Here is a 13427-nt window from a genome sequence, read left to right on the forward strand (position 1 = left end):
GTCCCTGATGTCAGCTGTTCCCACTTCACCAGCTGACCCTGGCTCACAACGTGGCCGCCCCCCTGCTCTCCTCTGACTGTGTTGACAGGCAGGTGTTCTCCCCCCACTTCGCTTTTTTAACTGGAGGGCACAGAGGCTTCCTCGGCGTTGTTTGTGGTATTGGGAATGATGTCCAAGGGGGGTGAGTCCAGATGACCCCCTGCGCGCAGAAATTACCCTCCAGTATGACCGGTGATGCCTCAAATCTCCTAACATCGGCAGGGAGTTCCCTCTGGGCTGTTTATAATGTGTGTGTTTGCATGTTTAGGACTGTGAGTTTTCAGAACACTCAGATGAGCGGTGTGTTCTGTCTTTCAAGGAAGAACACACAGATTCTTGCTGGCACAGAAGCAGCCCTGTTTGCATTTCTGCACTGTCGTCTGCCATGCCAAGCCCTCAAGCTAAGGACAGCAAATAGGCTTATCTGACCTTTCAACTCCAGTCATTTGGTGATGATTTTCTAGTGTCCTTCAGGATTTGGAGGCCCCGCTCCTGCTCGTAGGAAGAGGAAGAAGTGCTGTGATCGATTAGCAATGTCTGCATGGATCTGGGTGGGGAAGGGGCAAACAAGGGGCTGCCAAGTCACCACCTGTTCCCTTCCCAGCTTCCAGACCAGCTGGTGTTCCTGCAGCACGGAGCCAGCACTCAGCAAGGACGGGCCCCGGCACTCTGCTCTTATCTGGTGTCAGTCCTGAGACGTCTGCACAGTCAGAGGCGGCTCAGCACGGCACTCGGAGGTCAGGCCCCGACGCCACGCCTGCCGGGGCTCAGACCCTGTCTCCACTTCACTCGCTGTGAGACGATGGGTCGTGACCCGCGTGACGGCAAACCTCTAAAATCCCCCCAAACTAGATACTGACTCAGCAATTAAACTACCAAACAGTTCGTTCAGTCACCTACATCGCGGGAATAAATTAAAGCTTCCTCATATCCCATAATACAAGAGCTGGTGCCTCAGTTTTCTCATGTATGAAATAAAACGGGGATCACAACAGTCACTACCTTGCGTGATGCTTAGAAGGATTACATAGTTGGTACACGTCAGGTGCTCCACAAACGGCCATCGTCATCACCAGTCCCCGCTGTGCCACAGCTTGAGCTCTCCCTCTGGGCACCAGCCTCCCCTCAAGGCTGTGCTCTGACCTGCCGCTGCTCCACGGGCACTGACCTCGTGCCACTCCCGAGCTGCCGCTGCTCCACGGGCACTGACCTCGTGCCTCTCCCGAGCCGCTGCTGCTCCACGGGCACTGACCTCGTGCCACTCCCGAGCTGCCGCTGCTCCACGGGCACTGACCACGTGCCACTCCCGACCTGCCGCTGCTCCACGGGCACTGACCTCGTGCCACTCCCGACCTGCCGCTGCTCCACGGGCACTGACCTCGTGCCACTCCCGACCTGCCGCTGCTCCACGGGCACTGACCTCGTGCCACTCCCGACCTGCCGCTGCTCCACGGGCACTGACCACGTGCCACTCCCGACCTGCCGCTGCTCCACGGGCACTGACCTCGTGCCACTCCCGACCTGCCGCTGCTCCACGGGCACTGACCTCGTGCCACTCCCGACCTGCCGCTGCTCCATGGGCACTGACCACGTGCCACTCCCGACCTGCCGCTGCTCCACGGGCACTGACCACGTGCCACTCCCGACCTGCCGCTGCTCCACGGGCACTGACCTCGTGCCACTCCCGACCTGCCGCTGCTGCACGGGCACTGACCACGTGCCACTCCCGACCTGCCGCTGCTCCACGGGCACTGACCACGTGCCACTCCCGACCTGCCGCTGCTCCATGGGCACTGACCACGTGCCACTCCCGACCTGCCGCTGCTCCACGGGCACTGACCACGTGCCACTCCCGACCTGCCGCTGCTCCACGGGCACTGACCTCGTGCCACTCCCGACCTGCCGCTGCTGCACGGGCACTGACCACGTGCCACTCCCGAGCCGCCGCTGCTCCACGGGCACTGACCACGTGCCACTCCTGAGCTGCCGCTGCTCCACGGGCACTGACCACGTGCCACTCCCGACCTGCCGCTGCTCCACGGGCACTGACCACGTGCCACTCCCGAGCCGCCGCTGCTCCACGGGCACTGACCACGTGCCACTCCCGAGCCGCCGCTGCTCCACGGGCACTGACCACGTGCCACTCCCGAGCCGCCGCTGCTCCACGGGCACTGACCACGTGCCACTCCCGACCTGCCGCTGCTCCACGGGCACTGACCACGTGCCACTCCCGACCTGCCGCTGCTCCACGGGCACTGACCACGTGCCACTCCCGAGCCGCCGCTGCTCCACGGGCACTGACCACGTGCCACTCCCGAGCCGCCACTGCTCCACGGGCACTGACCACGTGCCACTCCCGAGCCGCCGCTGCTCCACGGGCACTGACCACGTGCCACTCCCGAGCCGCCACTGCTCCACGGGCACTGACCACGTGCCACTCCCGAGCCGCCACTGCTCCACGGGCACTGACCACGTGCCACTCCTGAGCTGCCTCCCCCACCGCCTGGATGCCACCTCCCCCAAAGCAACAACAACCGTTCCCTCCTACGGAGTACTTCCTGTACATCAGGCACAGTGCCGAGTACACACCACACCTTTCAACGGCTCTAGAAGAATATTATTGTATCCATTTCATGGATAAGAAGGTGCAGAGAGCCTACGCGATGTGCCCCAGGTCATGTAGCAAGGTGATGTTTACTATGTGGTGTCCCCACATGACATATACTAACACTGGTGCTTTCCACCCGGCAGGACTTCCCACTTAGACCCCCTGCGGCAAGCGCACGCAGTCTCTCTTCATCAGAGGCTATGAGAAGTGAAGAGAGGCCAAACAAAACATAGTCACGAACGGGATCAAAATTAAAGGTGAATAGGCCTGACCAGGTGATGGCGCAGTGGATGGAGCGTCCGACTGGGACACAGAGGACCCAGGTTTGAGACCCCATGGTCACCAGCTTGAGCATGGGCTCATCTGGCTTGAGTGTGGGATCAGAGACATGACCCCATGGTCGCTGGCTCAAGCACGAGGTCACTTGCTCTGCTATAACCTCCCCCCACCCCCGTTCAATGCACATATGATAAAGCAATCAGTGAATAACTAAGGTGTCACAACGAATAATTGATGCTCCTCATTTCTCTCCCTTCCTGTCTGTCCTTATCTGTCCCCCCCCTCTCTGTCTCACACACACACACACACACACACACACACACACACACACACACACACAAAGGTGAACAGTAAATTGGAAAAAACATAATTGCCACAGATCTGATATTCAACAATATCCCTGATCTATAAAAATAAGTGAAGAACAAAAACCCCAAAAGGAAAATGATGTACCAATAACTAATTAATATGTTAATAAAGTTGGTTAAGAGAAGAAAGAAAGGTAAAACAGCAGATTCTCTTCCAACTCCTCAATTATGAATTGGGAAAAATGTACCAAAATGATGAAGCCAGTTTGTTGGTGCACATGTTGTGGTTTCTCCTGCCCCCTGGTGGTGGGAATGTGAAGTGGAACAATGCACTCCAGCTGTTTTGAAAAGATGGGTCAAAAACCTTTTCAAATGTTCAGGTCTTTTCAGCTAGCAATTCCAAGTCGACAGCTTTTGTCAGGGAAGGAGAGCCATGTAGAAAGAGACACATACCTCGCTGTATTATTTATACAAAGAGAGTTTTTAAAAACTGGCTTTCTTCTTAGAATGAAGGGCGATACATTCACGTTCACGAGCGCTGTCCGCTCGGCAGGGGCCTTTCTGAGGGCTTTATGCGGATGAACTGGTTTCTGCAGCTGCTCCCAGTCCGCCTAGCTGGGGACTACTGGGGCAGCTTCGGGGCACAACGAGGGAACAGGGCTGCGTGCTCAGGCTTGCAAGTCATAGAAAACAACTCAAATTAGCGTTAATTTGAAAAAAGAGAATTTTTTTTTTCTTTTTGCTGAGGAATCTGGGCAGTTGCAACGCTGAATAATAACAACAGTTAAGACTGAGGGCTTTCCGTGGGCCCAGCACCGGTCTAAGCACTTTGCATGGGTAAGTACTTTCAATTTCCATCCAATCTATAAGGTGGGTACCGTTCTTCACCCCGCTTTGCAAGTGAGGAAACTAGGACAAGAAAGAGGGTAGGTGGCCTTCCAAGGCTGCAATGGCCAGTGGTGACAGAACCAGTCATGACAGCCAGCTGCAGCCGGCTCCAAAGTGCATGAGGCGCACTAGGGCCCGGCTGGACCCAGGAGGGGAGGCACCGCTGCCTGGACCCCTGGCTGGGTTTGCATCTCCCAGCCTCCTTCCTGGGTGCACTCCTCCCATGTGTCTCCGTGGTGGCGGCCCCAAGGCCACCCAGCCCACAGCCCACACACGCGCAGCAGCCCCTGCCTCTGTCCCGAGGGCTGAGAGATCTGTGTCGGGCCACGGGCCCTCTCCCAGCCTCCCGGGAGCTCGGCAGGACCACTGCGGAAAGCGGCAACAGGGCTTTCTCGGAGGGAGAGATGCCGGCAGACATGTGTGGCCACACTGAAGGCCGGGCGATGGGGCTCCCGCTACGTGTCAGGTGTTCGCATGGCACTGGGGAGCTCAGAGTGGTGGCTGCCCCCACCAGCTAGGGGGAGAACAGGCAAAAGGGAAACTGTAACAGAGTAACCGGAGCCGTGAAGGGAACAGCCAATGAAGAGTGCGCAGGAGCCTGGCCGGGAAGGCCCGGCAGCCCAGGGCGGCAGTCAAGAGCAGGAACTCCTGCCTGTTGGACGCATACTACGTGCCAGGCGCTACGCTGAGCAACTGGCATCCGTTTATCCTCACTCTGGTACCTGCAGTGTCACAGACGAGGACACGGACACTCAGAATAATGAAGTAACCTGCCCAAGACCCACAGTGACGGAGCCAGAGCTCAAGTCTATAAACACCTTGTACTTAACCGTACTGCTGTCAGGGGAGGCCGGCCAAGGTCACAAATTCATGTTTTCCCAACAAGCAAGCCACACCGGAAATAAGAGTTTCTTGGTTGGTAGCGCGCTGATATCACGTGTTTGTCGCGAAGGTGCACAGCGCACGCATTTAAAAACTTATTTAAGGGGCCCCCACAAGGCAGACGTGCTTGTTACATATCGCATTTTTTTCAACCTGCTTTTACGTATCATCAGTGTGGCGTGTGAGTGGTGCTGTTTAATGTGTCCCCAGGGGGAAAAACTGGAAGGGTTTCAGAGCCAAACACAAAGGCCCCAAAACCTCCGAAGGGGAAACCAGATCGGACTTGCACATACTACATATGGAAACCCTGGAATTGCTGCCAGGCTCTGGGAATATCCAGTTACCAGGGAGACCCAGCACTGACCTTTCTGCAAGGAGTCATCCACAGAAGACTGTACTTGATAGGAGGAGTTCACTTCCTGTGACCGGGGCTTCTAACCTCGTACAAGAGAGAAGAAAGGAGGGCAAAGACCCCAGTTGGCTTTGAAGAGATGAATCCTGATTCTTTAAGAGCCTGAAAAGAAACAAAACAAGAGGAGGTATTGTGTAGGAAGGTCATACGATCCACTCAGCTGTTCGATCCTTTGCTCTAATGGGTTTGCTAAACAGGCAGAAGAAATGACAAATAAACCATTAGAAACTTGACATTCTTATTACATTTCTTTGGTGAAATACCCACGACATGTAGAAGATATGAAAGAGTGCCAACTGACTGGTTTAAATGTTACTTCCTGGGTAGCAAGTGTTCTGGGCTACCCACCCCTGTTACGACACACCTCAAGCCACTCTCCCTGTTCCCCACACCTCCCAGCAGAATACAGTGCCCTTTATTCAGTACTCGCATAATGCTACATACAGTGTTTCTACTATGGCATTGCATTGAAATCATCTCCTCACTAGATGCAAACCTACTTGTGTCCTCAGTATTTTAGTAGACGCAGCGGCTCAGAAAATGTTTGTTGGCTTAATGAAATGCTTCTATGTATATGTGAATACTGCAACATACGACAGTCCAGTACCTCTCTGTGGCCATCTTTGGTCCAGGAGCTCCTCAAGGGCAACATCACGTCTTATTTATTTTTCTCTCCACTGCCCGGCAGGGCACCTAACAGTTCCTAGCCAACAGTAGGTGCTCAGTAAACGTCTGCGTGGCTAAGCACATTCAACACAGAACACAGAGAAAGCAGGCAGGAGAGTAATAGATAGGATGTTTGCAATAGAAAATCTTGTGAATTAGTGACACAAGTCTTTTCCGGCTTATAAGAATGAGCGCTGGAAGATGGCAGTTTTCTGGGAAAAGTATCCATTTTATCCACATTCCCAGCTGGTGAAATTTCTCATTAGTTGGAAAAAGGGGGTTAACACGAACCACATAACAGGAGCTTCGCCCTTCAACCTCACAGCACACCACGGAGGCAGGTACAGTCCCCGGGGTGCAGAAGGGGAAAGAGGCCCAGAGAGGTTTACTTCTTGCCAGAGCCCACCCAAGTGGTCGATGGTCGATAGCTCGGAGCCCCCCCTCCCCCCTCGCGAAGGCTGCTTTCGACCCTTTCAAGGTCTCGCTGGGCGAAGCTGGGGGCTGGGAGGGGAGGCCTGCACGAGAACTTCGCCCTCTTTGGGCACCTGGGAGGCAAGGACAGCTCTGGAGGCGGCACAGCCACCCACGCGGCGCCCGCGGGCTCGGTCCGCGGGAAGAAAGTGGGATATTCTCGGCCATGAGAGGCTGAGCATTTTAAATTCAACTCATTTCGCGGACTTCGGCGCGCAAATTACGAAGGCAACTGCGCCCTTCGAGTCTCGCCAATTAAAACCACAAAGACCAGTCTCCACCCCTCGCCTGAAGAGGCCCCTCCGCGGACAACGGAAGTTCCGGTGTGGATACGACGTCACTTCCGTCGCGTTTCCTAGGCGCACCAAGATGGACGCTCTGCGGGCTCGGGAGCAGCTCCGGCGGCGATACCTGTTCTCGCCCGACGCCGAGGCCTCGCTGGACCGGGAAGGCTACGCCCGGCCGGGTGAGGCGCTCTTGCGGGCCCGCTCCGAGCCGCGCCGAGGTTCCCGGGGCCGCGGCGCCCGCAAACGGCCGGCCTTGCGGCCTCCCCCAGCCCTGCCCAGTCGGGAGGGACCGGGTTCTGTTTCTCAGGGTTGACCAGTCGTTTGCAAATGGGGTAGAGAGTGTCATAAAAAGATCCGTAGAGATCCGTAGCCCTGCGCATCTTCATCTCAGGCTGCGCTTCAGGACTCCCAGGGATGCTGGTCTAACACCAGTTGGGTAATATCTGTGCAAAAAACCCGTCGGTTCTATTTCTAAGCATCGAACAGACACCCTCCTATGGACCCACGAGGCCGCGTGGGCCCCGTGTTTTCAACTGCAGCATTGCTTGTGACAGCGAACGACGGCGACTGTCTGATTGCCCGTCAGCAGGGAGTTGGTGAAAGACACACGGGCACACTTACCTGCCTGCCAGTGTGGATGCATTTCAAAGGGAGGCACGGAACAGTGTATGGCACGCGACCATTGGGGTGCAGACGGTGTCACGTGCGGTGTGCGTTTTCCGGTAGATGCCAGGAGTATAGGAGAGAGAATGCAGTAGAAGGCGATGTTGGTGGTGGTTGCTCCTGGGCAGGGGAGCTGGAAGAGATGGATACATTTTAGACCTTTTTTCCCCTGTTTGTTGTAAGCCATTTGCATTTATTACCTTTTTAAAAATAAACACAGAAAATGTCATGCCCTGGCATCCTGGTTTATACATTTTGAGGGTATTCTCTCCCGGAATGTGTGTTATGAATGAACAAGCGTTTTAGGAACTCTAAATGTGTACCAGTGGTTTTCACATGAACTAAGAGGGGCTGTGTCAATCACCTGGGGAACTTGTTGGCAAGAACTCATTTGACCCAACCCCAGCCACTTGTTCTTTCAGATTGGGTTCCAGATAGAATAAATTTTGACTTGTCCTCTGTCTTAGACAGCACTGTGCTGGGTCTAGACCCAGTGTGCCCCTTCCACTTTAGAGCTGCCTTAAAAGTTTGTGTTTGTTTAAAATGAATAGTTAACAAGTAGTATTTTTGGAAAATTACAAGTCTATTTTGTGCTCTTAACATTTGCCTTTTCCTTAGTAGCACCAATTACTTTCCTAGATGAGATATGAAGCAATATTAAAATTCTTACACTACCAGATGTTGTCATTCTTTCTGAAAGACCGAGTATGTAAATTTGATTTGAGAATTCATGCAGAGGAAAATAGTTGACTATTTTGATCATGCTATATATTGACCTCGTAATAATCGTTTCTGCAGCTATAAACCTGTTTTGGGAATTTTATGCAAGAAATTTGTGCTATGCTGGGAGAGAATCTTGTTCTCAGAAAGTTCTAGGATACATTCTTTTATTTGGCTTAAAAGAGGTTAATTTTCCCCATGAAGTTAATGGTAATTTAATAAGTTGAAATCTTCCTTACATCTAGGAGCCTCTGCGGCCGTTGAGAAAAAGCAGAAACCTCTTCCAAGATTTAATATCCATTCTGGATTCTGGATATTGGCATCCATTGTTGTGACCTATTACGTTGATTTCTTTAAAACTATTAAAGAAAACTTTCACACTAGTAGGTGAGAAGTCTTTACTGGTAGCTAAGTTAAACACCTTTGTCTTATTTTTCATATTTTGTCAGTTGAATTCTTCTAATGGCTCATAGGCTCATCCTTTCTCACCTGATCTTCCAACAGATCGAGGCTTTCTGGGTGAAGATATTGTGGGTCCCTCTGTGTTCCTCTTCTGGTTAATGTTCTCATAGAAACAGATTTTTAGGCTGTCAATCAAAACTTGTAAGATATTTGCTAAGTGCCATCAACCCTGACATCATTTTGTTTCTACAGTTGGTTTTTCTTAGGTGGTGCCTTGCTGCTGGTCAGCTTGTCCATTGCACTTTACTGCATTCTCTACCTGGAATGGTACCGTGGCATTGAAGATTATGACGTCAAATACCCAACCTTGATACCCATTACAACCGCTGCTTTTATTGTAGCGGGAATTTGGTAAGTTAACTTCGAAATGACTGACAGGAATAAACGTTTTGTTGGTTAGGTACTGGTGTACATGGTACAAATTTCAAAGGAAACAGAGGAATAATGGGAAAATAGTGTCCCTATCATTTCTAGTCTCTGGTTCCCTTGTCAGTAATATCTTTATGTATTCAGTTATTTAAAACGCAAATGATGACATGCCATGTATATTCTGCAGTTTGCTTTTTAAGTCGTTTTTACTATGAAGTATGATACATACAGAAAATGTAAGAAAATGAGACTGTACCGTCTCGGGGAAATTTAGCAGCAAATTATAAATAGTAGTTTTTTTTCTTTGTGTTTCTAACAAAAATTGCTTCTAACCACCTTTTTACCTCTTAGTTGGATAGTGTGTGAGGCGGGAAGAGCGGGCGTAGCAGTTTTAGTTCACGTTCCGTTGCCGATAGTGACTGCCCTGTATTAAGCCACGCCAGCTCTCATTAAGAGACCTTTACTCATTCTAGTTCCAAGTACTTCCTGTGAAGATTGCGATATTTCCCATATTCATTAAATCATATCTCTGAGGGGGGAAAAGCATTGCTGTACACACACACACACATACACACACACAAACACGTATATACAAATATTGACCGACTTATGACCTATGCAACTTATGACCATTCGACTTTACGACCACAATCTGCCACGACTGCTCTGTGTCTGGCAGCACAGTGTTGCCCAGCTGGGCGTATGACAGTGCGGACCAGCTTCCGGCAGCACTACCATCTCCGCGTGCACCATTTCAACTGTTATCCCAGACTCTGTACAGCAATTTGTGTTTTGTGTCTTGGATATTTTTCATCAAACCCCTCCCAAGATGTCTACCAAGAGGAAATTGTCTTTGCAAATATTAAACCAGTTGTACTGATAATGCAGTGTTTTACGTAAACCTGACGAATGTAAAAATAAGAAACAAAATGGCATAGAGATGATACAAATGGCATAAGACGAACAAAGAAACTTATGATGTATAACAATAATGAAAGAAAATTATGATAAAATATGACTTTTATAACATCATTTCACAGTACTGTACATATAGCCTACTCAACTTACGACCAAATCGTGTTATGACCGGTCTGTCGGAGCCAATCGTGGTCGTAAGTCGAGCACTAGCTGTCTATAATGTTGCGGCTGAATGAACTTCCCCGGACGGGGTAACACGTGAGCTCTTCGGGTCTGGCGTCCACAGCGGAACGTGTGCGGGTTGTGGCTGCAGTGTCAGCCCTGTCTTCTTTTCCTTTCAGCTTCAGCGTTGCTCTGTGGCCCGTGTGGTCATTTTTCACTCCGCTGTTGTTGTTCACCCAGTTTATGGGAGTTGTAATGTTGATCTCACTCCTTGGATGATCGCTAAAGGTAAGATCTGTGGGATGGCCTTGCTAACGATGACCTCGTGTGAGAAATGTCCCTCGTGACAGTTTTCAGGTGACGCAGCAGTAACGGGCTTGTGACTTACTTCAGTGGTGTTCACACGAGCTGTTCATCCACTGAACCCAGATAAAAGGGACCGAGACCCCTTCTCTTTTGTAGAACTTAGTTCTGAGTACTTCTCAGAGAAGGCACACTGCCCCTCAAAGATCTCATGGAGACGGTATTTGCACCTTCCAATATAAATGAGTTCATCCATTAGATCTTTTTTTATTGATGTCAACTTATATACCAGTGGACTGTTGTTAGATTGTTCCTAAGGAATGGGAATTTGGGGGAAATGAGCAATTTTATTCAATTGGGGAAAAAATTGTGCCGTTTTCTAACTATTCTGGCTGCCTCATAAAAATCTGATGGATGACGCGTGAACCATTTCCTTCATGTTACTTATAGAATTTCTGCCGCCCACAGACCACTGCACCCCTCCCCGGGCTGCTTCTGTACACAGTGGGTCTGCGTGCTGAGTGTGAGACAACGCGTCATTCAGGGCGTGGGTATTGAGAGCGCTCACTGTGCGTAGGGACATGGCGGAAAAGACAGGTGGTCTCTCCCTTCGTGTCCCTGGCAGAACTTGGAGGATGCCTGCTCCATACATCAGTTTACAGGATGAAAATTAGGGCCAGAGAAGTAACAGTTAATACACTGAATTACTGGGGTGCTAAAGAAAATGGACATTTCTGTTAACAGACAGCATGTTCTCCCTTTGGAGTTCTACAGGAAAGTCACCGTAACCATGAAAGAGGAAATGGATATAACCTAATGGTCGCCAGGCTGAAAGTCGTTAGCACATCCATGGCCCACTGTGTGCACAGCCCCACACTGTGCTGTGGAGGGACCATTGGGACACACAGGGCACCCATTATACCTGCCGACGTGTATCCCTCGTCTGACTCTGTCTCCTGCTTCTCCCCTTCTAATGCTGTTCAATCTTTGTTCAGCTTTGAGTTTTTATACACAGTTGGGAGCCTTTGAGTTACTGCTGACATTTGTAATTGATAATGGAAAGCCAGACGGTGTCATAGGCTTGTAGATTGAACTGTGCTTGTTAACATTACATCCAACAGCATAGTATGAATGATCTCGCTGGGGTATAACTGCTGGCTTTCTTTCAGGTCTAAGGGCGTGAAGGTGCAAAGAGAACGACTGAACGTCCAGCCACTGAAAGCATCCCAAACATGGAGAAGCTTCACTGTATTTTTGCATCTTGAAGGGAATGGCTTTCTAGGGACAATGTTAACTTCATAGATCTGTGGTTGAAATCAGAATAAATTATATTCCATTTGCATATTCTTAAACTCAAGAGATTACTGGATTTTTTAGATTCAGTATAGGAATATTCTCTTCGAAATAGAAATAACTAATTTGCATTGTTAATCTGACTCACTGGAGAATGTATTGATGTAAAAATTTAAAGTTTTATTATAGGGGCTTGGTGTACTCCAAGTATTGTAGGTGGACTGCTCCCCCCTCGTTAAAGGAGTCACAGTTCGCCGTGTACGACGGCTGGGTGTGTGCACGCACCTTCACACGAGCCAGCGTGAGCAGTTCCTCTGCGGCTCGGTTTCGCGTGCTTCTGTTAGGAGAGGACCAGCTGAACGGGCTCTGCATTCCCGTCACTTTCATCGTGATGTAACTTACTGGGTTTAGCATGTTTAAGAGAGGAGCTTTTTTGTGTGTGTGACAGACAGTCAGACAGAGGGACAGACAGACAGGAAGGGAGAGAGATGAGAAGCATCAGTTCTTCGTTGCGGCACCTTAGTTGTTCATTGATTGCTTTCTCATATGTGCCTTGACAGGGGAGCTACAGCAGCCTGAGTGACCCCTTGTTCAAGCCAGTGACCTTGGGCTCAAATTGGTGAGCCTTGCTCAAACCAGATGAGTCCATGCTCAAGCTGGCAACCTCGGGGTCTCGAACCTGGGTCCTCCGCATCCCAGTCCGACGCTCTATCCACTACACCACCACCTACCTGGTCAGGCTGAGATAGGAACTTTTAATGATTTTTATGTATGTATAATTTTTTCCTTAACATTTAAATAAAATATTTTTATAACTTTCTTGTGCGTTTTGTTAAAAGAAACTTTAGAATAGTTTGTTTCAACTATTAGTGCTTTGAGCTAACTGTAGAAATAAGTCTTCTTTTTAGAGAAGGCTTCTCAGCTCATCAGAGACATCATGAAGACAGTATTCACTCCGAAATGCAGTTATGTTCACCTTAACCCTAAATATCATTGTGACATCATAAAAAGTACCCGATGTTGACCTTTTCCCCATAAAGAGACTTCCAGAGACTACCGGATTTAGTCACCATTGTGTCTGGCTCGGGTCACACCCTGCACCTGCTGCTGCCTGACCTTGAGTAGTAGTCTTTCTCCAGCCGTGAGGTGGGAACAGGTCTGTCTGGTAGGGTTGTGGGTAATGGGCATGATGTGCATGAAACACCTACCCCAGTGCCTGGCACCCAGCAGGTGCTCACTCAGTAAGTAGTAATGGAGAGGGAGAGAGAGCAGACAGGGTCAGCAACGGGAGAAGGCAGGCATGGCCAGTGAGCGAGACCCAGCCCAGTCTGTGTGTGCATGCGCGTGAGGTGGGCAGAGAGTTTCATTTCAAGTAAAGAGCAAGGTCAGCAGAAGTCAGTCAATGACGTGAGGGTCCCGGGCAAGGTTGAGGCTCCAAACCCCAGCAGTTAGGATTACAGACAGCATTGGTTCAGACCCACTGGAGGTGGGGCCAAAGGGCTCTGTCCCAGTGACAACTCCCACAAATTCTGTGTCTGCCTGTCTGGATAGATTCTGCAAAGGAATTATCTGTCTTACCTGTCATCTGTGTCTGGGTAGATACTGCAAAGGAATAAACCATCCATTCATCCATCCATTTACCTACGTACGTACCAGCCTAGGTCTATCCATCTGCCTATCTTCTTAAAGTAGTTTTA

The 13427-nt window shown here is 50.4% G+C and overlaps 1 protein-coding gene across 1 annotated transcript; it reads left to right on the forward strand.

Annotated features, from left to right (window-relative positions):
• Positions 1 to 6895: 6895 nt before the first annotated feature.
• Positions 6896 to 12549, forward strand: TMEM128 (transmembrane protein 128). The gene is made up of 5 exons (XM_066386109.1): positions 6896 to 7019; positions 8469 to 8610; positions 8878 to 9036; positions 10314 to 10422; positions 11607 to 12549. Exons 1-4 carry the CDS (start codon positions 6923 to 6925, stop codon positions 10411 to 10413), a joined length of 498 nt encoding a protein of 165 aa, XP_066242206.1. The 5' UTR covers positions 6896 to 6922; the 3' UTR covers positions 10414 to 10422; positions 11607 to 12549.
• The last annotated feature ends 878 nt before the right edge of the window (positions 12550 to 13427 follow it).

This window comes from Saccopteryx leptura, chromosome 5, assembly GCF_036850995.1.
Source record: "Saccopteryx leptura isolate mSacLep1 chromosome 5, mSacLep1_pri_phased_curated, whole genome shotgun sequence".
NCBI lineage: Eukaryota > Metazoa > Chordata > Mammalia > Chiroptera > Emballonuridae > Saccopteryx > Saccopteryx leptura.